This window comes from Cygnus olor, chromosome 3 (genome assembly GCF_009769625.2).
Source record: "Cygnus olor isolate bCygOlo1 chromosome 3, bCygOlo1.pri.v2, whole genome shotgun sequence".
Classification (NCBI taxonomy): domain Eukaryota; kingdom Metazoa; phylum Chordata; class Aves; order Anseriformes; family Anatidae; genus Cygnus; species Cygnus olor.
Genome location: NC_049171.1, coordinates 3,478,850 through 3,503,219, shown reverse-complemented (window position 1 = coordinate 3,503,219; position 24,370 = coordinate 3,478,850). Strand labels below are relative to the sequence as shown.

At 46.8% G+C, this 24,370-nt stretch overlaps 1 protein-coding gene across 2 annotated transcripts in view; it reads right to left on the bottom strand.

The window, feature by feature from the left end:
* Positions 1–467: 467 nt before the first annotated feature.
* Positions 468–24,370, bottom strand: part of BLK (BLK proto-oncogene, Src family tyrosine kinase) — a 43,246-nt gene continuing 19,343 nt past the window's right edge. For both annotated transcript variants that reach the window (XM_040550638.1, XM_040550639.1), the window contains exons 3-13: positions 23,169–23,217; positions 16,431–16,524; positions 15,480–15,578; positions 14,570–14,673; positions 9,245–9,394; positions 8,584–8,736; positions 7,529–7,708; positions 6,895–6,971; positions 4,131–4,281; positions 1,485–1,616; positions 468–1,239 (exon numbers count right to left, since the gene is read on the bottom strand). In XM_040550638.1, the coding sequence (XP_040406572.1) occupies positions 1,031–1,239; positions 1,485–1,616; positions 4,131–4,281; positions 6,895–6,971; positions 7,529–7,708; positions 8,584–8,736; positions 9,245–9,394; positions 14,570–14,673; positions 15,480–15,578; positions 16,431–16,524; positions 23,169–23,217 (1,398 nt within the window). In that variant the 3' untranslated portion in view covers positions 468–1,030. The remainder of the gene's footprint in view (positions 1,240–1,484; positions 1,617–4,130; positions 4,282–6,894; positions 6,972–7,528; positions 7,709–8,583; positions 8,737–9,244; positions 9,395–14,569; positions 14,674–15,479; positions 15,579–16,430; positions 16,525–23,168; positions 23,218–24,370) is intronic.

The following is a 24,370-nucleotide window of genomic DNA, read 5'->3' as shown; positions in this document are numbered from 1 at the left end:
TTTGTTTTGTTTTATTTTATTTTATTTTATTTTATTTTATTTTATTTTTTATTTTATTTTATTTTATTTTATTTCATATTTTATTTTATTTTATTTTATTTTATTTCATTTTATTTTTTTTATTTCATTTCATTTAATTTCATTTCATTTTAATTTTTACTCCCACCCCCCTTGTGGGAGGCACCCAGATTTGCAGGGAAGCAGGGACATCTCGTGGCCACACCATGAACATCTCCCCTTCCTCTGGGCTCTCGTCCTGCCTGTGCCGGGGGTCGCAGGGGTGCACCCTGGGGACCCCCCCTGCTGCCTGGGGACTCCCCCTGCACCCCGGTACCACCCCAAAACCCCCCATACAGCCCAAGGGAACCCCACGGCCTCTTCCCTTCTCCTCCCTGGGCTGGGAGGAGGCATGGGAGATGGAGGAGCATGTTCTTATCCTGACGCCCGAATAAAGAAATGGGAAAGGGTCGTATCCAGTTCTTTATTAAGGATTTGGGGTTGGCACCACGTGGAGGGGTTGCTCCAAAGCCCGGAGGCCTGGTGTGGCCCACGGAGGTGCAGAGAGGACACATCCCACCCCTGCCCGTGGCGTGAAGGGGGCTGTATTAATGCTGGCGGTGCCATCAGCGCGGGGGGACACTGTGCAGCCGCCCCATACCCCACTCCTGGCTGTGTTCCCTTCTTTTTGGGGGTAGAGGGATGGCAGCTGGGGGGGCTGAGCGGCTTTTCTGCCCCCAGGTGGGTCAGGAAGGAGGCAGCAGAAGGTCACAGTAGAGTCCCCTGATGGGAGCAGCCCTCCAAGGCCGAGGAGGAAGGAGCTGCTCCAGCTCTTGGCCTCCTCTTCAGTCTTGGTGACGGCAACAGAGCTGGCAGCAGCCACCTCCCCTCATGTCCCTCCTCCTTCCCTGTCTCCAAACGCATTGTGGCAGCACACAGGAGAAAGGGAAAGGCGTGATGAGAGCCATCGCGGGGCCGTGTGGGATGGTGGCTTTCCTCCAGACCTGTCCCCAGGTGCTGCTGGGACCGTGGCCTACAGCTGCGGCTCCGGCTCGTACTGCTTCTCCGTGGCCGTGTAAAAGTCCTCGAGGACCGACTGCAGGTACTCAAAGGTCGGGCGCTCCTCGGGCTTGTTCCGCCAGCATTTCAGGATGATGTTGTAGAGCTCGGCAGGACACATGTCCGGGCAGGGCATGCGGTAGCCCCGCTCCAGGTTGCGAATCACCTCGGGGTTGGTCATCCCTAGAGGGGAACGCAACCAGCAGGAGTTATTCAGCACCGTGGGGATGCAGGGGCAAGGGTAAACCACAATTATGGGCACTATCTGTGGTTGTATTCCCCCATCCATCCCTCTGCGCCCTCCCCAACTCCCTTCTGTGGGTTTTGAAGTTTTTTGGGAGTTCCCCTCTACATGTCTCCAGGCATGAAACATCGCTAGATGCTTTGAAGCTGCTGCATGCTCCTCCCTTACTCACAGCGCACCGTACCTGGGTAGGGGATCCTGCCATAGGTTATGATTTCAGTCAGGAGGATCCCAAAAGACCACACGTCGGATTTGATGGTGAAAACTCCAAAGTTAATGGCCTCCGGCGCCGTCCATTTGATCGGGAACTTGGCCCCTGTCCAGAGGAAGAAAAAAGAAAATTAGGAGGTGCTCATAGGCATTAGCAAGTGGTTCCCCAAAAATTGAGTCCTTGGCTGCACCAGGGAGATGTCATGGGACATATTGAAGGTGCTGTGGAGTTAAGGAGAAATGGCCAGGGGAAGGTCATTGCTGCCTGTCTCCTGCTTCATTAAAAGGTCATTTCTGCCGGGCATCACTTTGCCACTCTCAGTTCTATTTTCTAGTGCCATCAAAGGTATTTCATTTCTCAAGACTTTTTGACATACATGTCCTTATGAACATGCATAGGTACTGATACACAGAAGCCAAATAATGGAAAAAAAATAATATGTTAGGTAGCTGCTAATATGCATATTAAAAAAAAAAAAAGAAAAAAAGAAAAAAAAGCACACGCATACAAAAACCCTCTAATTAAACTATTTCACTAATAAAGTTAGAGGAATCTACAGTCTTCTCACGCCTTTGCATCTCTTGTGTGTTTAGCACTGGACTCCCAGGCACGGAGCCCAGGACCAGCACCACAGACACTGAGCAGCCACTGCTGCAGACCTTCAGCAGCCAGAAGCTCTCACGGGACACCGACTGCTCCTCAGATGCTAACCAGTGGGTTCCTGCAGCCCAAAGGATGTGCCTGTGCTACCTGAAGTCAGTGCTTACCATAGCTCGATTAGAGGCCAATGACAGTAGGATTTTTTTCTGTATAAAATTGCTCACTTCTAAGGGTCTATTTATAGCAAAAGTGCACAAATGATGCAGACATAGGTTCTCTGGTTTTCAAATCTGCGTATGTGTTCTACAAACAGAAAACATCCTGTTTGATTCTGTCCACCAAGATCTTTTTTCGGCAACTACAGCCAGCAACGACCACATGATTGCAATTTCAGTTTTGCTGAGGCTAAATAAAAAACAAAACAAAACCAACCTTGAGGCATAGGAACTGAACGTGTTAAAGACTGCAGGGAAAAACACAGTTGTATTTGTATGTATCCTCGCAGGGCTGAAAGCCCAAAGGCAGTGTGTGAAATAAGTGCTTTTGTTCTTGCATGTCATACTTTTGACAAGCAGACTGATGAGTTTAGGAAATGCAATCTATTAAGTGAAAATTGTTCAAAGAAGATAGAGGGGCAGTTGTTATTCAAGATTAAAGCTAGCTGGAAAAATGCTGATAAGAATTGTTTTCCACTGGAGATGTAGGTCCTCTGAGTATGTTAACAGAATTATACTGATTTCACCAAAACTTCTCTTAAGGACAAAAAGTTCCCTAAATAATTGCAGCAATCTCAAAGTATCCCTTCATGACATTTCACAAATGATGTTTGTGGGATTTTTCCATTTAGAAATAATTTTATATGTTGAAATGGGCATAATTTGTATCATAAAGTATACTGAGAATAGCAAGTTCAATCAGAATTTTCCTATTGTAAAATAAAAAAAAAATATATATTCAATTTCCTTTCCTCAAAATATTCCATATAGGGCATCTTAGCTTCATCCCAACTCTGGAATAAGGTGGGTTTCCAGAATTTGAATTTTTTCTGGTAAGCGCCACGCGAGATTTAATTGTTTGGTTTCCATCATTTCTCCTATTTCCCTCATGCTCTATAGGGCCCCTTCACAATCTGAATGGCACCCTCTCGTAATTGACCTTGAAGTACAGGAAGAAAAGCCACAACCAGAGGAATTTGATTTAGCCCTGCTGCCAGAAGGCTGTAGACAGATTTCTGCACCAACCAAACCAATTGCCACCTCTCGTGGGTGTGCTCTCCTGTCCACCACCAGCTCAGACATCCAGCAGCCCTAGCAAGGGGTTTGGCTTTGCAGGTGGAGCCATAAGGACATTGTGTGTTAATACAGGGAATATTGGGTTTGTTTGTTTGTTTTAGATGTTTTGGGTGTGCTGTTCCCTCGGGAAACACCTGCCAGGCTTCAAACCCTGTCCCACACTTTGTAAGCTGTCACTGTTATTCAAGAGACATGATCTGCTTTGGGCTTTGCTTGCCTGGGACGTCTGAAAATTTCCCCGAGGTCCAGATACACGGCTCCAGCTCCCCTCTGCGGACCCGTGCGTGCAGTGACTGAATTACACTGCTATTTCCTTCCCTTCGGGCTGACTCACTGTTAACATGTAGGTACAGGCAGTGAGTTTCACTACTGGAGGTCAAAATTTCTCTAGGAACACAACCTGAGATTCAGCAGGACTCCCCCAAACAGTGCCAAAAGACTTTTTTTTAATCCCCTTTCCCTCTGCAAACTTCACTTGCTTTTTAATGTCCCCAAGTGCTGCTGCTTCTTGTGGGAGCCCATTTTTGGCTCTCGTGCTTGCTCTGCCTGCTTCCTGGGTGCTGACAGCAGCAGAAAGGGGGCTCTGGTCTCACGCCAATGATGGCAGTGCCCTGTGCCTGGTCCCAGCTCAGCCCTCGGGTGCCCCATGTCTTGGCAGATCTGCCTGGCAGGAGAGCTGGAGATAAGGGAAATGTGTCGGTGAGGCAATGCTGGGAACGCCACCCACCTTCTTGCGCCAAGTATTCGTCCTCGATGATCCTGGCCAGGCCAAAATCAGCAATTTTGCAGCAGAGCGTCTCCGAGACGAGAATGTTGGCGGCTCTCAGGTCACGGTGGATGGAATTCATTCGCTCAATGTATGCCATCCCCTCTGCCACCTAGGAGAGGAGGAAAGAGCCCATCTTCATCAGCACCTTCCCATGATATCTCAGCCTGGCTGCATCTCAACCCCATTTACAAATGCACAGTAAGTTTGTAGGGTTGTCCACATGCCTCCATGTGCACGGACCTCCATCCATGGATGGATGGATGGACAGACAGATCAATAAACAGGTAGATAAAGAAGCAGACAGACCCATCCATCCATAAATACATATCACCCACGCATATGTGTTTAGGTGCAGCTCTACCAGCATGCAGCTGGCGTCCCAAAGCTTTAAGCAGCCAAGTCGAGCAGAGCAGAAGTGTCACTCTCTGTTTTGCTCAGAAGTTGTGGCTTTGAGCTGTGTCTGTAGCAAGGTTAGGAAAGTTGAAGCAAACCTGAAGCCACATCACTGGATTCCCAGTTTCTGCCACAAGACTCCCCCCACTAGTTATTTATAAATACTACAGATTAAGTGAATTAAAAAAAAAAAAAAAAAAGGAAAAGAAGAAGAAGAAAAAATAAAAAAAACAACTCAAAGGGCTTGCCTGTCCCTCAGTCACAGTACCAAAGTCCAGATAAGGGACAACCAGATAATTTTCAGTAACCTCCCTTTTCCCTAGCTGGTCTGCTCTGGGGTGGGGATGAGACCCCTGGAGATCCTTCCACAACACAGATGAGACTGATGTTTGTTTTCCCTGGGCTGGATCCAGACTAGGACCCATGGACACAACGTAGTATCCCTCTGATACCTACAGGATGCAGTAGAGCAGAAGACCCAGAAATGTATAGAAATATGAGTGAGACAGAGGGTATGCCCGTGGGCAAATCCCTTGTCCTGGGCAAGTCCTGCATCCTGGGCACATGCTGCCTTCTTCAACCACCTCCAAACTTTACTTTGGGAGGTTCCTGCTCCTGAGATCCTGAGCAGGGAGCAGCTAGGGGAGGTGTCTGGTGTGTGATGAGTACCTATAAATGTGGGCAGCAATCTTTTATTGCTGGGTGATGTAGCACAGGGGGATTGCAAAGCTGTGAGGCTGCTCTATTAGCCAAGTCCAGATTTGGGCGAGGTGTTTATCAGGAGGGTGAGTGGATGCACGCAACCCCTTCTAATAATGGTTAGCATCTATTTAAACCTCTAAACGCCTGCGGGTGAAGGCAGAGCGATTTTCCACTCCATACAGATTCACATCAGCATCTCTGCTTACATGTGGTTTCAAACAGGATACTAACACATACTTTCCAATGCTGCATTTCTAACCTGTGTCAACACCCCTTCAGTGCAAGTGTTGTTTGCTGCAGTGGAAAATGGAAGAATTGATGTAATTTCCTGTCCTGATGTTAATGAGATAGCACCCAGCGATGGGCTGGTTCCAGCCCAGAGAGCTTTCGAGCTTTCACCCCTGAGACTGACCACAGGATCGAGTGCATCAGCCCAGAGCTTTCTAATTTTATCTCCAACAGATGCAATTGAATCCAAAATTGCTCTCGAAAGGGCTGGGCGCCTGTTGGGTCGTGATGTCATCCTGACACCGCAGATGAGCAGCGATTGCAAAATATCTCTTCCTCCTCCTCTTCCTCCCAGAGCTACTGAGTGCATGTCTGAATCCTGCTGGGATCCTCCTGCAACCAGCGTGTTGTCAGAGTTATACAACACCATTGCTTGGGACAAACAAGGCCATTGCCCCAGCCCCAAATGCTCCCACACACCTGCCTGGAAATGCTTTGCTGTTCCACATGCTAAATATTGCAAGTTATAAATGTTGTGTTAAAGAACTGCATAAAGACTCGGAGCTTCTGCTGTTGGTGTCTCACACCAGCATATGGTGTCGGCTGACAGCTTTGCTGTGGAGCTGTTTGGGTCACATCTGTGAGAGCAGATTGCTCAGGCTGTGGTGCTTTCCTCTTCCATAGAAATGCATCGAGCCACGTTCTGTGGTGTAAATCTCCTATCAACCTAAGGGCTGCGTAGTACCAAGGAATTTGGACCATTCTCTTTATCACTAGGTATTTAAAATAAACCACTGGCTATATCTTTTAAGAGAAGGAATGAAGGAATGAAAAATTGAGGGAGGGAGGGAGGGAAAGGTACTAAATAAGGATGCCGCAGTTGGATCTATAACCAACCATTAACATTTACAGCCTGGAGATGCTTAGAGGGATACAAACCTATAAAGGCAAATGTTTCTTATAAATAACAATATTTCCAGATTTGAGGGACACATAATTCTTTATGCCTAATTGTCAAGAGGGAAGAACTGTTGAAAGCCAGTGTGTCTCTATACAGAAAGTCTCTTTGTTGAGCTTTCTCATCCCTTTGGTAAAAAGAGAAACAGACTTTTTCCTGCTCAGTAAGCCAGAAAAACAAAACGAAACAAAACAAAACAAAACAAAACAACCCTCCAGCCCTGTACTAAGTTCCCCAGAGTCTGCCCTAAGGAGTGCAGAGCATTGCAGAGCTGACTTGCACATGAACACGAGTGCTGAGAGAGAAACCCTCAGACAGCACACCAGGAGGTGCTGTTTTTCTCCGTGACACTCGATGCTGACACAGACTTCAAACTTGCAAGAATTTCACTGAGACAACAAATCGTGGCCTCGAGTCCGTTTCCAGAGGCTGTTCACTAACCTGAGCAGACATATCAATGAGTTTTGGGAGATTCAGCTGGCTTCCTTCTTCTGTCTTCAAGTAATCCAGCAAACACCCTGCAGAAAAGGAGAGACCGCTGTGATGCTTCCAAATAAGCCTATGCATTTGTTTTCCCTGGTGCTTTTCTGAGTATATGCAACAAATCTGCCTGAATCTTAAAGAAAATCTGAGGGTTGACAGTGGGTGTCCCCTGGAGCACCTTCTATTAGGAAAGTTCCCAAAAGCAGCCCAATTCCCCCCTCTATTAATGCACACACCTTTTGCAAAGTGCTGGACATTCTTCACCCCAAGCCTCATGGATAGAGGGGCAAAAGAAAGGACAATGTCACCATGAAGAGAGTAAAAATTTGGAATGGTCGAGATCAGAACTTTAAATGCTCTTGAAATGGAGCATCACCATCTTGTGAAGTGGCTTATGAAATTTGTGAGCACATATTTAATTACCCAGAAAGTCTCTTATAGTCCTAGAAAAAGCCTTGTAGACCATTTAGTCCTTTCCTTACGGATTGGGTACAATGCTCACCCCCCCTTCCCATTATGGATGGGAGTACCAGTCAGTTTAATGACCCAATTTTGCAGAAACTCAGCAAAAATGTTACATGAGGCTCTTTACCATTGGCCATGTACTCTGTCACAATGTAGATTGGCTGCTTTGTGACCACCGCATATAGCCGGACCAGTTTGTTATGCTGGAGCCTCTTCATCAGGTTTGCCTCTGCCAAGAAGGCGTCAGGATCCATGCTGCCCTCCTTCATGGTCTTCACAGCCACCTTGATGTTGTTCTTGTAGTAGCCTGCAAAGAGATAATGATGCAGTGAGGAATTTTGGCATCTCTACGGGCACTGTCAGGCCACAAAATAAGGAGCAGAAGAGCTGGTGGATTCGGAAACAGAAAAGTGAGTGAGTACTAAATCTCAGCACACTGGGATCTGAGCAACCAATAAGTATAAGAGGGGAAAGGAGAGGCATGGCATGTTTGTCAATCAATATGGCTTTATCAAAAGTCATCCCTTCTCTAGGTGAAGGAGGCTCATGAGTTGATGAGTTTCTCCCACAGCCCTCCCAGGGCCCTCCCAGGGTGAAATCCCCAGAGCCATCCACTGGCTAGGTTTTCAAATAAACCAAATACTCAAGAAAAACAGGACTCTGCAGCCAGGAGGTCAGCTCAGTCTGGTGCTGGCCGCAATCTCAATTGCCAAGGCAACAGGCAACCCCAAAGGGGACAGCAGAGGAAGCTGAGCTCGCCCCACTTCCTCTCCCGCTGGTTAGCAATGGGCAGGGACGTACGAGGGATTTGGGTCTGGGTTATAAAGTAGAAGAGAGAAGCAGAAAAAGTAGGGCAGCGTCACCCAGGTAAATTACGATCCCAGATTGCTGTCCGGGATTTCCAGAGAGAATGAGAGCATGCCCTGGGAAGTGAGTACATAGTTACTTGGAGACCCCTCGCATACATCTAGCCTATGAAACCCATGCTGGACCACGGAGCCATGCAAACAACCTGTCTGGTCCTTCCAGGAGTACAAAATCTACTGCTACAGGTGTACCCATAAAGCATGTGTTCATGCTTTAGGATCCTCAAGCCCAGAGCAGTCCTGTCTTAGGGAAAGAGGGTTTTCTGTCTCCTCTGTTTATATATTTCCTTCCTGGAATGGGGGGCATTGTACTTACCCATCCACACTTCCCCAAACTGCCCACTGCCAAGTTTCTTCACAAGTTTCAGAGACTCCCGCGGGATCTCCCACTCGTCCTGTGCCCAGGGCCTCTGGGGAACCAGGGATATGCAGGGAGCTGTGAGCCTCTGGCACAGGCCGTCTACCTTCTCTGTCGGAGGAGAAACCACAGGACAGGTCAATGGGCAGTTCGACACAAAACTTGCAGCCCAAAACTAACTTGTTCCTCCGTGACAGGAAGAAGTCAGCTCATGGGACACCTCCACAACTGCACAATGCTTCAGCCACTGGGATCAAGGCATCCAGAATGGGCCCAGTGAAAGGAAAAAGCTCAAGAAGAGTCACAGAGGTGCAAATTTTCCTGTCTGGTAAGTCCTAGCCCTGCTTTCCAGGCATCCCTCCTGCCTATCCCTCCAGCGTTCATCTCTTTGCGCTCATGGTAGGAGAAACTCCCTGGTTATAGGGCTGTGGGCAGAGCTCACCCTCACAATGCCCAAGGACAAAAGATAAGACATGAGAGCCCAGTTTCTGCTTGGGGGAGCACATCTGGCCCATGAGAGTGGATGGAGTGATGGTGGCTAGCAAGCCTGTCCTCCCTCTGCCCACACACTGACCCCCGAGGCAGACCCCAGGCCCATTAGGGAAGGAAAGCAACTCACGGCTGTAATGATGGATTAGCTCTGGCAGGCTGGCGAACGTCGTCCTGGGGGAGATGTAATAACCCCCGCCATCCAAGGAGCGGATCCTGTAGTGTTTGATGATGTCCCCGTGAGCAGAGTCGCTGTCTCTCACGGACAAGGAATAGGCACCTAGAGAGCAAGAAGAAGAGGGAACTGTGAGGCCAAGCAGCACCTGACTCCAGGACCAGCTACCTCCTCTTTTCTCAGCTGTAGACACTTCCCCCAACCCTTGCTGATGCCTCCTTAAGGCAGGTCTCATCAGGCTGCAAAGCTGCTAACTTCCCTCTCTCCAAGGCAAGTGGAGAGGACAAAGGTTCACCAGAGCTTTACTGGGCCTGTTGAGGCTTGGTTGGGTAAGACCTGTTCATGCAGTGGCCAACAGCCCCAAGGAAACCGCATGGCAACCAAAAACACATCACCATCCAGAGCAATCAGGCTCTTCTTAGGTCATTGTGGTCTTGCCACAGCTCCACGTCTCCCATCTGAGCTTTTCTCACCTGGACAAACACGGGACTGCAGACCCACTGGTCTGTAGCATGTCCAGAATTTCAGTTCACGGGAGAGAGAAGGCCAAGATTGACAAGAAGGTCCCTTCTCAATGTTACCCAAGGTCCCTGTGTCCCCGTTTTCCCCAATAGCCCCCGTGCTAAAGGGTTCAGCTGGTAGGCACATCAGCATTGTGTGGTTCAGCCGAATTGTTCAGCCTTAAGCTTGTGTCTGTGGCTAAACCACAGCTAGATTCACATCTCGTTGCAGGTGCTTTTTGACCTCAGAGGAGCTACTCAGCTATCTCCCACCCCGATCTGCTATTTTTTCCTTATAATGGGTTTATAATCCAAACCATGGATTTTTTATTTTTATTTTTGGTGCCAAAAAGAAAAGCACAATATGTTGCATGGAACTTCAAGCCTATGTCAGGGTAAATTTCAATAGATGTTAGCAATGTTGTTTTTTTTTTTTTTTTTCCTTTGTCTGGATCATATTTCCGGAGTAAGTTGTTATAAGCCTGCTGGGCTGTTAAAAGTCCAATACATCACCCGGGTTGATAGGCTGCTTTTTTAATGTTTGAAAAGGCAAAGCTATATATGTTAAAAAGTACATATCTGTCATGCAGGATCATAAGCAGAAGTGGGGCATTCCACAGCGACTCCGAAACCCTAATCCTCCATGCGAGGGAAAAGTTTACTAACACGTAATGCTCACTGACTGGTGTTTCTCCATCACCAGGCCAGTTCTTACTGCAGTTTCCTGCACTGTGTCTGGAAAACATTCCTTGTACTGATAATTTTAAAAAAGTAACAATAGAAGATCATCTCTGTGGACGTTTGCTGTATTGCAGTTGATTATGGATCTTGGCAAGCAGGATTTGGGAGAGGCTAAAAGTTTTCCAAGTGCAAGCAGTTGTTTTGGGTTGAATCCTTTTCTGCAGAGACCAAACCATGAAATATGGTTGCACGTTCTTCATGGAAGACCTGCTGGTTTAAATGCAGAGCAAGGGAACCCCAAGTCTGGAAGCACACAACGTTGGCATGATGGGGTCCTGCAGTGTCCTCAATGAGGTGACAAAAAACTCCAGGAAAGGGAAAAATGGCTCATTTTTACAGTCTGTGCCTCATTGACCAAAGGCTACAACCACACAGCTAAGGGAGAGATCTTTGGTTCCTGTTGGGTGCAGAGAAATGTCACTATAGGGCTTGTGTCCACAATGCTCAACACAAGTCCTGCTAGAGTGGATTAACCACATTCATGCATCATTATTATTATTATTATTATTATTACTACTAATTGTAGTAATTGTACTACTTATTGTTCTTGATGATGAAGATGATGTTCTTTTAATTTCAAAGTGACTGAAGTAATATACAAGCCAAGCTATAGCTCCTCAAAGTTGGGCTTGTAGGGCATGAACCCAAATGAGCGGGTAGCAGAACCCAAATGAGCGCGTTGCATGCACCGACGTGGCTCAGGGTGACCGTGGGTTTTTTGCAAGGCAAGGTCTGCGAGAGGACGGAGCCAGGCGTGGTGTGAACCCAGCTGCACTGCCGACAGAGCGCTGCAGAAGGGAGCGCAGGAATTAATGACTAAAACATGTGCAGATAGGCGCCTGGGGGCTGACAGTCAGCAGAGAAGACCTGGTCTGTTTGTTGGTGTGGTTGCACCCAAAATGTCTGCTCTCCTGCAGGACCTGCTCCCCAGACCCCACTGACCCTTTAAACCCTCCTGCATCTTTCAGACCAGCGATGTGCAGCTTGCAGAAGTGACAGGGGCTGCAGGCATCCTCCAGGCCGATCCATCAGCTGCCTGCTACCTGCGTTAATCCTTATCCTGCCATTAAAGCTAATGACTGCATTTCACCCCAAGTCAGAGTTCGCTTTGCTGGAACGAGTGCCGTGGAGCTTTCCCTGTCATTCACCCTGGTCAGTTACTGTTCTCCTGGGAGCAGCAGGGTAAAGGCAAAGCACAAGGGCTGAAAAGCATCATTTCCCTCTTCTCTCGATGACAGCAGTAAATTTTAAGAGTTACATGGAGCCAGGTGTATGGCAGGATCCTAATCTCCCCTGGTGGCAACCAGGATGGCCAAAAAGGAGTTCCTGCTCCTTAGCCACAAGGATATTCTTTGTCCTACAGTCCTGCATTGCCTCCCAGCACAAACCTGGGGTGGCACACAGACAGGTCCACCCTTGTACTAGATGCCAGCCTGGAGCAGCTTGGGCACAACCAAATCTTGTCCTGGGCAGCTCTGGGTCTCAGAGTGCCCTGTTCTGGAGCTGAGATCCCCAAACCGTCCCACAAGGGCTCTCAGCTCCTTTTTGTTCTAAGCGTGGACAGTTTTGTATGGGAAAACTACAGAAGGTTCAAGGGATTCAGCTTCAGATTGTGCCAAGGGCTCATTCAGTCACCTAAACACGGGTGTCTTGCACTCCTTGACATGCTGTGGGACATCTGCATGGGCCTGGCAGATACAGTGCAAAACCACATCTTGTGGAGCGCTTGGAGCCAAGCAGGACTCCGCAGATGGCTCTGAGACATCCAGGTTTGGGCAGTCAGATCAAGCCCCGTTGGCTACAGCAGGACAGCTACCACATTTAAGATCTATGTTCTGGTGTCTGCATCTCCAACTGGGTCCCACTTCCACATACCACGTGTGGCATCTCCTGTTCCCACAGGTCTCCTAGGGCTCTGAGCCCTTCCCCATGGAAGCCCAGAAGATCAGGTGGGTGCCGCAGCTGAATTCATCGAGGTCCCTCCTGCCAGGAGCAGATGCAGCAGCCTTGCTGCAAGCCTTGGCACAGCTGTGTGCCTGCCTTCCCGCGGGTTTCAGAGCGATCATGACTTTGGGGGAAGGTTTGTTTACTTCCAGCAGCTTCAGCGAGGCTAACTATCCACTGAAGATTTCACCGCTGATCTGCTTCCCACACTTGACAAGGAGCTATCATCCTGGGATGCAAAATGCTGACTGAAAGAGAAGCCCCTGGGCTTGCAGAATTTCTGTATGTTTATTCATAAGCAAAGTGAGCCAGTGGCACTGTTAGGATGGGCTGTGAATAGGTACTGCTCTAAGGCAGGGTGCAGGATGCATCACTCTGTGGCTGAGTCCAATATGTGTATTATTATCCTTAGCTCGACCCAGTGCTCGGCTCTGAAGGTCAAATGTTGCTCATGTTGTGTAAAGGGAATGAAAATGATTGAGGAAAAGAAGGAAGAACCTGTGGGGTTTGAAGGGTAGGGTTAATTCCACATCATTGCTCTGGACATTTCGTGGTGGGTCACAGGGAGCTTTACATCAGTGAACTAAGCATCAGAGGACATTTGGAGATGTGGGGCTTCTTCTTTTCCCCTTCTCCTTACAGAGGAGGAAACTGTGGTTGAGACTGATCAAATGCTGTCACCGTGGCCTTTCAAGCAGCCTAAGACATGGCAGGATTTTGTTAGAAGCTGGATGCATAGGGTGATTCAGAGAAGGACAGGGTGTTTGAAGGAATAGCAGACATATTTTGAGACAGAATATCAAAAATGGCACATGTGAAATATTTCAGAGCAGAAGCCAACCTCTCGCCATTTGGGATCAAGAGGGGATTTCATGGGGCTGAAATACACTACTTCTGCTAACGCAGATATCACACACCTCCAGCCAAGTTTGCTTCTTGCCAGCAGAAATGGGAAGTTAAAGACCAGTCTAGCCTGGTTATTTCTCCTTGAGCCTCAGGACTCCACCAGCACTGTCCAAGCTCCATGCAGCCTAGACCCACTCACACCCTAGAGATTGGAGGGCACGATTTCATCCTGCGTTTGCAGATCATGGCAAGCAGAAGCACCAAACAATTGTCCTGTGAAAATGCAAGGGAAAGTCCAATCCCAGCCACGTGTAACATTTCACAGGGGAGAAACCAAAGCACAGCGAGAGTAAAGAGCTATCCTGAACTCCAAAAGGAGCCTGTTCAGAGCACAACCATGGGCCATTATGAGCATCATTTCCTCCATGCCCAAAACACGCCTGCTGGCCCAGACGATGCAAGGAGAGCAAAGTAGGGAAGAAGCAATGTGAAATACCCACGGGAGCACCTAAACCAACTTCTAGTGTCTACAAATTAACAGCACAGAATGAAGTTGCAATTACACAGTTAAGCATTTGTTAATAACTATATCCACTGCCTAAGAGAGGTTGCCACAATGCTCTGCCTTTTCCATCCTCACTGGGTCCTGTCCTCAAAAGCCATCCATGTTCATAGGGAAGGAAAGTGGATGATGTCCACCTCTCCTGCTCCAGTCAGTCTCCCTCCAGACAATTAGCCGTGGTGTGCATTGATTCCCCATGCTTCAGACTATCAGGAAAAAAAGTGTTTCTTCTGGAAAATGTTTCTCTCAAAAACCTCTCCAAAATTCCAGTTTCAGCTGCAAATAGCAGAAATGCTTCCCCAAGGGTGTGCAGAAGAATCACCATTTGCCAAAAAAGCAGCATTTCCTCAGGGAGAAAGGGAAAAGAAACACCCTACACATTGTTTTGGAAACTATTTGCTGCTCATCTGTGTTCCTGTATCTCTGCCACGAACTGTGGTGAGAGGAGCCACCCTCACCACTGCCTGAACTGCATGTACAGGCAGCATCATGAGAAAATCTTTGCTGTCAGAGTCCCCACCTCACTTCTGCAGCCCTGCTGAGCCTGGCAAGCGTGATTTTGCCCAACCAGGTCCAGGAAGCTCCATGCAAACACTGGCACAGCTGAACCCTGCAGCTCAGGTCTGACAGGTTCTCCAAGCCGTGGCAATGCCCAGGACATCCACTTGCTCTGCAGATCTCACTCACCTTTGCTGGTCTCACTCTCTCTGACAAGGAATGAGCCAACTTTGTTACCAGAAGACAACAGCAGCCGTTCAGCATCTTTTCTGCTCAGAGTTTTAAAATACCACCTGGGAGACAGAAAAAGGAAAATCATGGCTGAAAAGGAAAAGCTCTAGAAAAAGAAAAAAAAAAAATAAAATCTTTCCAGTTAGTTTTTTTTGTTTGTTTGTTTGTTTGTTTTTTACTGTCATGCTCTGAAACTGAGGGTTGTTTTTATTAGCAAACAGTCTTTTATCTGCTGGAAAGTGGTAGTAATAAGCTGGTTTTGGTAGATTAACACCTGATTTATATCACTTCGGGCTTGTTTCATAGCTTATCAATTCAGGCAGAGCAGAGAGCAGAGTTTGCTCAGTGCCCCCATACACAAGAGTGGTGAAAGCCCAGCCAAAGCATGGTCCCTGAGGCACACTGGGACCCACAGCTCACCTGGCAAGTGAGGAAGCCCAAGGAAATTACATTTGGAGCAGATACGTGGGCTGGAGGCTGAGCACAATGTGCCCATAGCCACTAAAAAAATCTCTTGGATACAAAGAACATTTATGTCTCGACCAAGTTTCTGCATGCTGTTAAATAATTGCCGAATTCAGTGATGGTTGGGTCACTCCAAGACGAGATTGGAAAGAGGGATTGTGAAAGAAGTCAGCAGGTTTGCTCCTTTATAACTGAGTGCCATCAAAGAGGATAAACCATGGGAAAAACTCCTTCTTCTGCTTGTAAAATAGGCATAAAAAAAACCTTGGGACTTGAATCTGTCTTTGCAGGGTGCCAGATAGGATGCCTGCACCTGGGCTAATGCAGCAACCAGTGCCAGGATGCTGTTTCAGAAAGGAAAGCTCTGCATGTGTGTTCACCCCTCATAAGCTTATGCACTTACTTTTCTTCTTCCAAGCTGTCCACTTGTGCAACAAAGTTGCTGGGGATGTAGCCTTTCTTCCCAGTGCTGAGGGATTTTGCCAGCCACCAGTCCCCCTCGCTGCAAATAAATAAAAAAATGTGAGTGCCCAGAGGAGGTTTCTCAAAAAGCTAAGAGTGCAAGGTCAACATGCTTTCTGGGGTTTCAGGCACTGCAAGGAGGACAGTGCTAATTAGGTAAAATGTTAATTTTACTGTACAGGTCCCTCTCAATCTCCTAGGACCACCGCTCAGTTGAAGGTTGGTGAGAAAGACAACATTTGGTCTTTCAGGGACTTCTGGAGGTGACAGCCTCTTTCCACTGATGCAGAGGAAGCACAGCCCCAAACCTCGGCTGAGCACCCCATGAGAGGAGGGAAATCTGGATCTTTGTGTGTTTATTTTGCCTCTTGCATTGCGGTGTGGAGGCTCCACCATTCTGCTCCTTCCATTATCTGCCAGACACCATGTCACCTCTGGAGGCCACCTCATAGGGCAGCCAAGGATGGAGCAGCCCTTCAAAGCCAAGTGGGACCAAAGCTCACCCCTGCCCTGATACGGACTGGGCAGATGGACTGTCAGCCTCATCTCTCGTGAGTTTTACGAGATGAAATGAAACCATTCACCTCTCTGGCTCGATTCTGTCCTTTCCTCAGAATACGCCCAACCCACATCCTTTGCAAAAGCACGATCAGCACAAAATATGAAACAGGCTAAGTTAAGTTGTTGCTGCTTATGCTACTTCTGTGCCCATGCACACCGGCAATGAGGAAGGTCCCAGTAGCAGCCAGGTGTGGACACTACCTGACCCCAAAGTATCTGTAACCCAAGGAAAGCAGGGAAGTGTCACCTTCCCCATCCCCACATTCGTGTCCGACCCCTTTCCCAACCTGACCATGCTCTTTGAAATCCCCTCTGCTAGCAGCTCCCTTACTTGGAGAGGACTTGGAGTTTCTCCCCCTTGACCAGCTCCAGATCACGGTCGCTTGAGGCAGCAAAGTCGTACAGTGCAATCACAATGACGTTTTCTAAAAAGAAAAAGAAGCAACATCACATTGAATCCAGCTTGTTTCTGAGGGGTGATGCACACGCAGGTGTATGGTGGGGCATTTCACCCCCCTAGTCCCCCAAAAGCCAAGCTTTCTGCCAACCCAGCTTTCCTGCCAACCACAGCTCCTGCTCGGGGACTAACACTGATTCACCAAAGTGTTTCCTCTGTGTGTATTTTTAAAGCACTCCAGATCCCCATATCCACAAAACCCCGAGTGTCAACAATGAGAAAATGTTTGTGTGGAATAAGAAAGGTCATAAATCATCCATCGGTGTTTGGCCTCAGTTTTACAGGATGGGAAATGAAAACTGCTGTGGCAACACTTCCCAGGGTGGCTCTGGGATTTGGCTCAACAAGATGAGGTTTTCTTGACTGAAGAAGGTATGGAGACATCTCAGTTCCTGTTAGAGGAGCCCACCGCTAGGGCCTAGCTCTGCCTCCAGATGCTCTGGGCTCAGTCTGTATCTTGCCATCCCTTTTACGTGCTGTTCCCTGCAGATGTGACACCACGTGGAAGTCGTGCTGCTGTTTTCGACTCCAGCGCCCAGCTGCTTTTTGGCTCAGCTGCAATTCCCATGGGAGCAGGATTCAGGATCTCCTTCCCCAACACAAATGCATTTCTGATTTCCTCTCTCCAGACCTCAAACCTGACGCTGTGTGTCTCCCATTTCTCCTGCAACCCACCTGGACTGAGGCTGTGAGCAGATTTAGGTCCCCCGCCCCTACCCTTACACCTTACTTTGACTCCATCCATGTCAGCCCAGCCTAAAATTTGGCACAGCAAAATGGATGCATGCACTGTGTTGCACACCAGCCGTGCCATGCATGGCAAAGCAGCCACTGGGTACACATGTTGTGAGGGGCAGATCTCTGTGGCTGGAGGCTCGGGGAGCTGAATTGCTACGTTTGCGTGCCTGGGTTGTGCCGGTGCTGCTCACAGAGAGGTTGTGCAACCATCCACGTGTGCACGGCGTGCTTGCAGCCGCCAAAGCAGAAATGAGCAGATATTTGGGGGCAGATCAAAACCTACGAAGAGAATTGGCACCCGCGTGCAAACCCAAGCACTGAACCAATACACAGTAACAAAAAAAAATAAATAAAAGGAAAAGAAAAAGGAAAAGGAAAAAGAAAAGGAAAGGAAAAATAAAGAAAAGAAGGAATAGGAAAAAAAAGAAAGGGAAAAGAAAAGGGAAAGGGAAAGGGAAAGGGAAAGGGAAAGGGAAAGGGAAAGGAAAAGGAAAAGGAAAAGGAAAAGGAAAAAAAGAAAAAGAAAAAGAAAAAGGAAAAGGAAAAGGAAAAGAAAAAAAAGAAAAAGAAAAAGAAAAAGAAAAAGGAAAAGGAAAAGGAAAAGAAAAAAAAGAAAAAGAAAAAGAAAGAAAAAAAGAAAAAGAAAAAGAAAAAGAAAAAGAAAAAGAAAAAGAAAAAGAAAAAGAAAAAGAAAAAGAAAAAGAAAAAGAAAAAGAAAAAGAAAAAGAAAAAGAAAAAGAAAAAGAAAAAGAAAAAGAAAAAGAAAAAGAAAAAGAAAAAGAAAGAAAAAGGAGACCTGTGGAAAGACTTTAGCTTGTATGCAGCCTAATTAATGCACCAAGAGCCATGGACGGTCTATATATAGCATTTTTCAAAACAGACTGTCAAGCCACAGTCTCTGTGTGACCTTTTCAAATAATGCCACCAGCAAGAGAGCCAGACTGGCCCTTTGTCATCGCAAGATAACTTGTCTCTGGGGCAACTTGGGTTTTGTGTCCGTGCAGACTGGCTGCTGCTCTGCTGGCGATTTATTGGCGAGGAGGGATGAGAAGGGGTCAGCGTCAGAGGGGAGAGGAGAAAGGAAACACGGCTTTGTAAGCCAAAGCCCCGAGCAGCTCCTGTCAGGCTTGCGAGGAGGAACTCAGGGATGCAAGAGAAGTTTCAGCAGAGCCTCACTCTCTGCTACATGTGGGGAAAAGGATGGTCGGCCACAAGGGAGAATGCTTTGAAGTCTTAAAACAGCTTGCACGGATGGGGGCTTCCCCTTGAGGGATCTCAAAGCATAAGCAGTGCCTCCATCCGCTCGCTGCCTCCTTGACAAGGCTGGTGTTATACCACAGCTTCTCTGACACGAGAGGTTTCTGGGCATGTGCCTGCTGCTAGGTGTCCCCAGCCAGTGTGCTCGTGCACGCACACTGTCCAGCTCCTCTTGAAAGTGAAAAAAGCAGTGGCTTCACTTTTGCGTTAAAAAAGAGAAGCAAACGTGTAAACATTGTCAAGCACTGAGTGGCTGCGTGCTCAAAAAAAAAAAAAAGAGAGAAAGAAAAAGAAAAAGAAATAGAGAAAGAAAAAGAAAGAGAAATAGGAAAAGAAACAGAGAAAAAGAAAAAGAGAAAAAGAAACAGAGAACAAGAAAAAAAGGAAAAGGAAAAGGAAAAGGAAAAGGAAAAGGAAAAGGAAAAGGAAAAGGAAAAGGAAAAGGAAAAGGAAAAGGAAAAAAAGAAAACTAAAAAGGAAAAGGAAAAGGAAAAGGAAAAGAAAAAGGAAAAGGAAAAGGAAAAGGAAAAGGAAAAGGAAAAGGAAAAGAAAAAGAAAAAGAAAAAGAAAAAGAAAAAGAAAAAGAAAAAGAAAGAAAAAAGAAAATGAAAGAAAAAGAAAAAGAAAAAGAAAAAGAAAAAAGAAAAAGAAATAAATTTTGATCTTGAAACGACTGCCATAACTACTAATAAACGGAACCAAAATGAACCAACCAAACAAACAAACAAGAGGAGAAATGGAAGAAGAAAAAGAGTAAAATTTGCAAGGACAAAAAGGTTTTCTATGCTGAAAAAATAATATGTCCCCTTCTTATCCCCTTCTTGACATTCATTTGAGAAACACTGCACGCTTAAGTGAGCCAGAAGAAAAGCGCTCTCTCTGCTCCAGCCAGCAGGACTTGCCGTCTCACGATGAAAGTGGCTCTCTCCCTCCCTCAGCCTGTCACCCCGCTGAGAAACAGCCTCGATAATACTTTTTTGGCCCATTTGGTCAGGTTAGGTCATGAGCGGCTCCGCGTGGCACCGGGCTGCTGGGCGTGAGTGCTTTGCAGATAGAGCTAGCAGCCCGGGGACTTTGATAGCCAGCCAAAACACATCTTGGCTCAGAGCTGCTGTCAGGAAAGCGAGATACCAGCTCAGTTTGCGTAGGCTGGGTGCCAGTTTGATGGCTTAATGGAAAGGATTCAAGCAGGATTCAAGCAGGATTCCCGTCATGAATGGAAAGCCTTTGCAACCATCCCACGGCGATGGAGCCATGAGAAGGTTGTGCCAGCATCCCTCGGAGGACCAAGAATTAGTTTAGAGCCGTGCTAGGATGGTTGTACGGTAAAAGACGACTCGCAGGACATGTGTTGGCCTACTGGCTGCACTCAGCCGTGAGTTAAAGCTGCCAGCAACGGGTCCAGCTTCACGTTTCAGCAAGGCAAGGGCTGGTTCATCAGGAGAAATGTGTGCCAGGAAAGCGAGCCTTCCAAACACACGGCTGCTGGTGGCACACCGAGGGCAGTGCCGTTAAGTCCTGTTGGTGGGGATGCAGAAGACTGTGGGATGGGGATATTGCATCGCCCAGCAGGTCAGCAGGTCCAGGTCTGATGGAGATGCCTCCTGAGACATGCAGGCTTGAAATGGAAGCGTGATTTCTGCCAGATATGTTCCTGCCTTGTGCATCCATGTGCCTTGTGTTTTGACACAGTGAATTATTATCATTATTTTTTTTCAGATAATTTCTGTTTTCCACATAAGATTGTATCTTATGATTGAAACTCATAACTTTTTTTTTTTTATCAGGAAATGTGAACATTTGGGGTAATTCACTCTCATCTTCCTTCCCTCTCTTGCTTTCGATTTGCAATGCCTATTTTTAATGAGAAATACTCATTTCTCATTGAAAAGTCAGCCTTTTCAGCAGAAGCATCTCTTCCTTGTTCCACCTAAATGCACAATCACGTTCCCGACAGCCTCCCTTTCAAACTCAAATCCACATTCAGGGAACAACAATAAAAACGACTTAGAGTTTTGATGCTAATCTCGAGATGCCTGAAGAGACTTCCATTTCCAGAGCACGCTTAGCTCCCACCCTCTGAAAATCTGACCTGTTCACACCATGGTTAGTCAAAGCAAGCAAGGAGGTTGCAGTTCCTCAATTGGAAGAAATGCCTTCACATCAGGGCTGATTCTCTGTGCACTTGCAGGTTATTATAATGCCTGAGGACAAGTACTCCAAACAAGCAGCTGTCTCCATCAGTAGTACTTAAATCCAGCTGTGCACAGGGGTTATTTCACCTATCTGCTACCTCTCATCTATCTAATGCAAGGTAGTAGCAGCAGCTGTGGCAATGGAGCTGTTGTGCTTGGGGCAAGGACTTGGCTGGGCTTTTTGCTGAATTAAAGGTAAGTTTTGACCCCACAGAGTGGAGGGAGGATCCACCACTGACCTTAAAGGCATCACAAGTGCTTAGCGACCCGTGGTAAAATGAATGAGAGACTTGCACGGTGGAATAACTCACAAGCGAAGGGTGGATTGGCAATGCTGCCAACACCACGGTTCGCCAGAGAGTTATGTACTTCTCGCCTGTCTTCGTGCTACTTCCATTAAGCCAAGTAATGACAGGAGGAATTAGGCTTTTGTTAACAATAACTAAATAAATTATTTCTGAGACAGCAGCGTGAAAGCTTCAAACTGTGATACAAGTTGCGTAACACCAAGACCAGAAGGGGAAAAAAAAAAAAGTCATAATGAAAGGAGTGCAAAAAATCAAAAAGAAGGGAAAAGGGAAGGGAAAAGGGAAGGGAAGGGGGAAGGAAAGGGAAGGAAGGAAGGGAAGGAAAGGGAAGGAAAGGGAAGGAAAGGGAAGGAAAGGGAAGGAAAGGGAAGGAAAGGGAAGGAAAGGAAGGAAAGGAAAGGAAAGGAAAGGAAAGGAAAGGAAAGGAAAGGAAAGGAAAGGAAAGGAAAGGAAAGGAAAGGAAAGGAAAGGAAAGGAAAGGAAAGGAAAAGTTTTTGAATTAATATTATGTCTCAGACATATGTAGTCAATAATTTTGCCTTGAACTGGAAGTGCTCCCATAAGATATAATTCAGCTCTTTGCTTTTTTTATGATTGAATAGTCTGCATTTTGTGCTTCTTTTATCACTTCGCTTGGTTTATCCTCTTTCACCAGAATATCTCAAATGCCTCGCATGGTTCCTATCAGCCCATGTTGCTACACAGAACAGAGGCAGACATAGCATCATTTCTAGAAGCTTAGGCACTGGCTGAGAAAAACGAGAAGTTCCCAAACCATCAGTGTGAGTATTCCTCCAAAACTGGAACCAAACTCAACAGACCACGATATTTTTGAGATCTGCAAATGGCTAGCATAGTACTTAATGCATTTATCATCTTTCCACTTCTGCCTTCTGGCATGAAGCAGAAGTAAAAGACGCCTCCAAAGACAGCTTCTGCTGTGTTTCCAGCCAGAGTGAAAACACTGACAAAAAAAAAATATATATATCATGAAAAACTGGTGATGTCTGCTCAGTTGTGGAGGTATGAGAACAAACTCACTTGGAAACGTGCCATGAAAAATATTTTGCCAAAGAAAGCATGGTTTCTGGAAAAGTGGTCCTTGCACAGAGAAGCACACAGATTCACGTGGATGAAGAGCTAAGCCTCGCACAACGCCTGTTATCAGCGCAGGCGTAAGGCTGAATAACACTGAAGTGTCTCAAAACAAAACATTTTAGTGTTCCCGTTCTGATCTCTGTGAGAAACATCAGATTTGAAGAAAACATTCTGACATTCCAGTAGTTCCTCTGGCCACCCCAAAGCAGAGGTGTCCACAAGACCACGAAGGCCAGGTCTGCTGTTCCACCCATCCTACCTATTTGCCACCCCACTTTTTCCTTTGCTCATGCCCCATCTCCCTTTCTCCTTCTCTCTCACCCACATGAGAAACATTTACATGTTGCCAGCTGCTTTCTTCCAAGCTTCCTCTATTTTTTGCCCTCTCTGATCCTCTCTCTCTGTCTTTAATCTGCAAAACTTCTTTGACACAAATAGCTACAACTGCTGTCAGAGGCCAGGCAGAGGTAGCAGAAGGCTTCCTGCTAAAAGGCAATCATCTACCAAACGCCATCTGTGATCTGCAGATAATTGCAGAGGCGGTTGAAGTCAATAACCAGTCTCCAGGCAGGGGCTCCGAGCATCCTTATTTTATACTTTTCTTTCTTCTCGTTCTCTTTGTAGTCTGCCTAGGCTCTCTGATGCCTGCTATTTCCTCTGAAACATTCAGCTGGCTGGATATTGCATCCACAAGTTCTCATGCTGCAGACGGGGCAGCAGACAGAGAAATCTCATGCAGCTGATGCCTCAGATCTCGCTTTGCTCAGCCAACGAAGGAATGTATTTCTCTTAATTTCTTTGATGAGTAGGGGAAACTGGCAGCGACAAATATTTAGTGATTTAAACCGAATGTTCCGAAACGTACTGATAAACTCCCTGCCTGGCAATGCTGAAAATACAGAAACCGCACGCCTGTGACATGACAGCTTGTTCTCAAGACCTGCTGTCGGGGGACCACCACCTTGCAAAACCCCACGGGAAGACGAAAGAAGCAGTAATTGAGCTAAGCATCTTACCTTGTACAGAGGCTTGGTTTAGATGAGGGATGTTGATAAATTGTCTGCCCTTTGATGGAAACAGAAAAAGAAGAGAAGATATTTGTTAGCTTTGCTGTGTTTGCTGGAAGGCCTGCTCTCAGCTTCACAGATGAGTGGGAGTCTGATCCAGAGCCCACTGCAGTCAGTCAGCAGGCCCTGCATCTGGCTCCCTATGTGTCGTGATTGTTTTAGCACATTTTGCTGCGATGTGTTCATAGCTGGCTTCACTGTCAGCTTGAATAAACCTTGGCTCCCCTCTGAATAAAAATGTAAATCTGCTACCCACTCATTTTGAGCCTGGTCTATCTAACTCTGATGCCACGTATAGGATCACTGAGGGATGAGATGTGAATGGCCCAAGTGAGAAACAACAGTTGCAATATTATTCAAAGCAGAAAACCTGGGGTGTTCTTTGCCATGGTTGTCCTATGGCTCACAGAACACCCTTTCCTCAGGGATATGTTCAGAAAAAGAGGCAGCGATTTAACTAGCAAATTAATCAGCAGCAAGGTACCCCACATTCGAAACATTGACCTGGTCCCTAGTTTGTTTTTGGCCCTGACCCTGGGAATGGTTTAGGGTTAGTTTGGCCAGAGACCACTCCTAATCAGCAGCTGGGGTGCAACCACCTTGCTTTGGAGGCTGGGACTTTAGAAGTATGGAAATGCTCCAGTGGGCTCTGTTGGCCTCTACCCATCCTCAAACTCTTGTGATCAGTCCCAGGTACAGTGCCTAGTGACTGAAGTGGATCTGTGACCACTGCCAGGGATATTTATATGTGTGCAGAAGGGGTGAACTACACACACTGAATTAAAAAATATTTAGTGCTTCCTGTCTGCCTTACCCTTTGGCTCCCACTTAGCAGCACTGTAGGGCGGGAGAGCTGCTCAGCCACTGCCCTTTCTAATTTAACTGAAAGAAATATGGACTTCCCCTGACATGTGGGAGCTTAGTGCTCGTGGCAAAAAAATGAGTGTCAGAAGGTGATTGATGATCCTGCATTTACACTGATTGCAGCTTCCCTCCAGTGAACTGGGAAGAAGGAAATTTAGGAAAAGAACATCCTCTTGGTCAACGTGACATTTTCTGTCATGAAAACTGAACTTCATCATGATGGGAGAACTCAGAACTGAAACTAAAGGAGTAAAAAAAAACCCACCATCTGTCATCAAAATCAATGA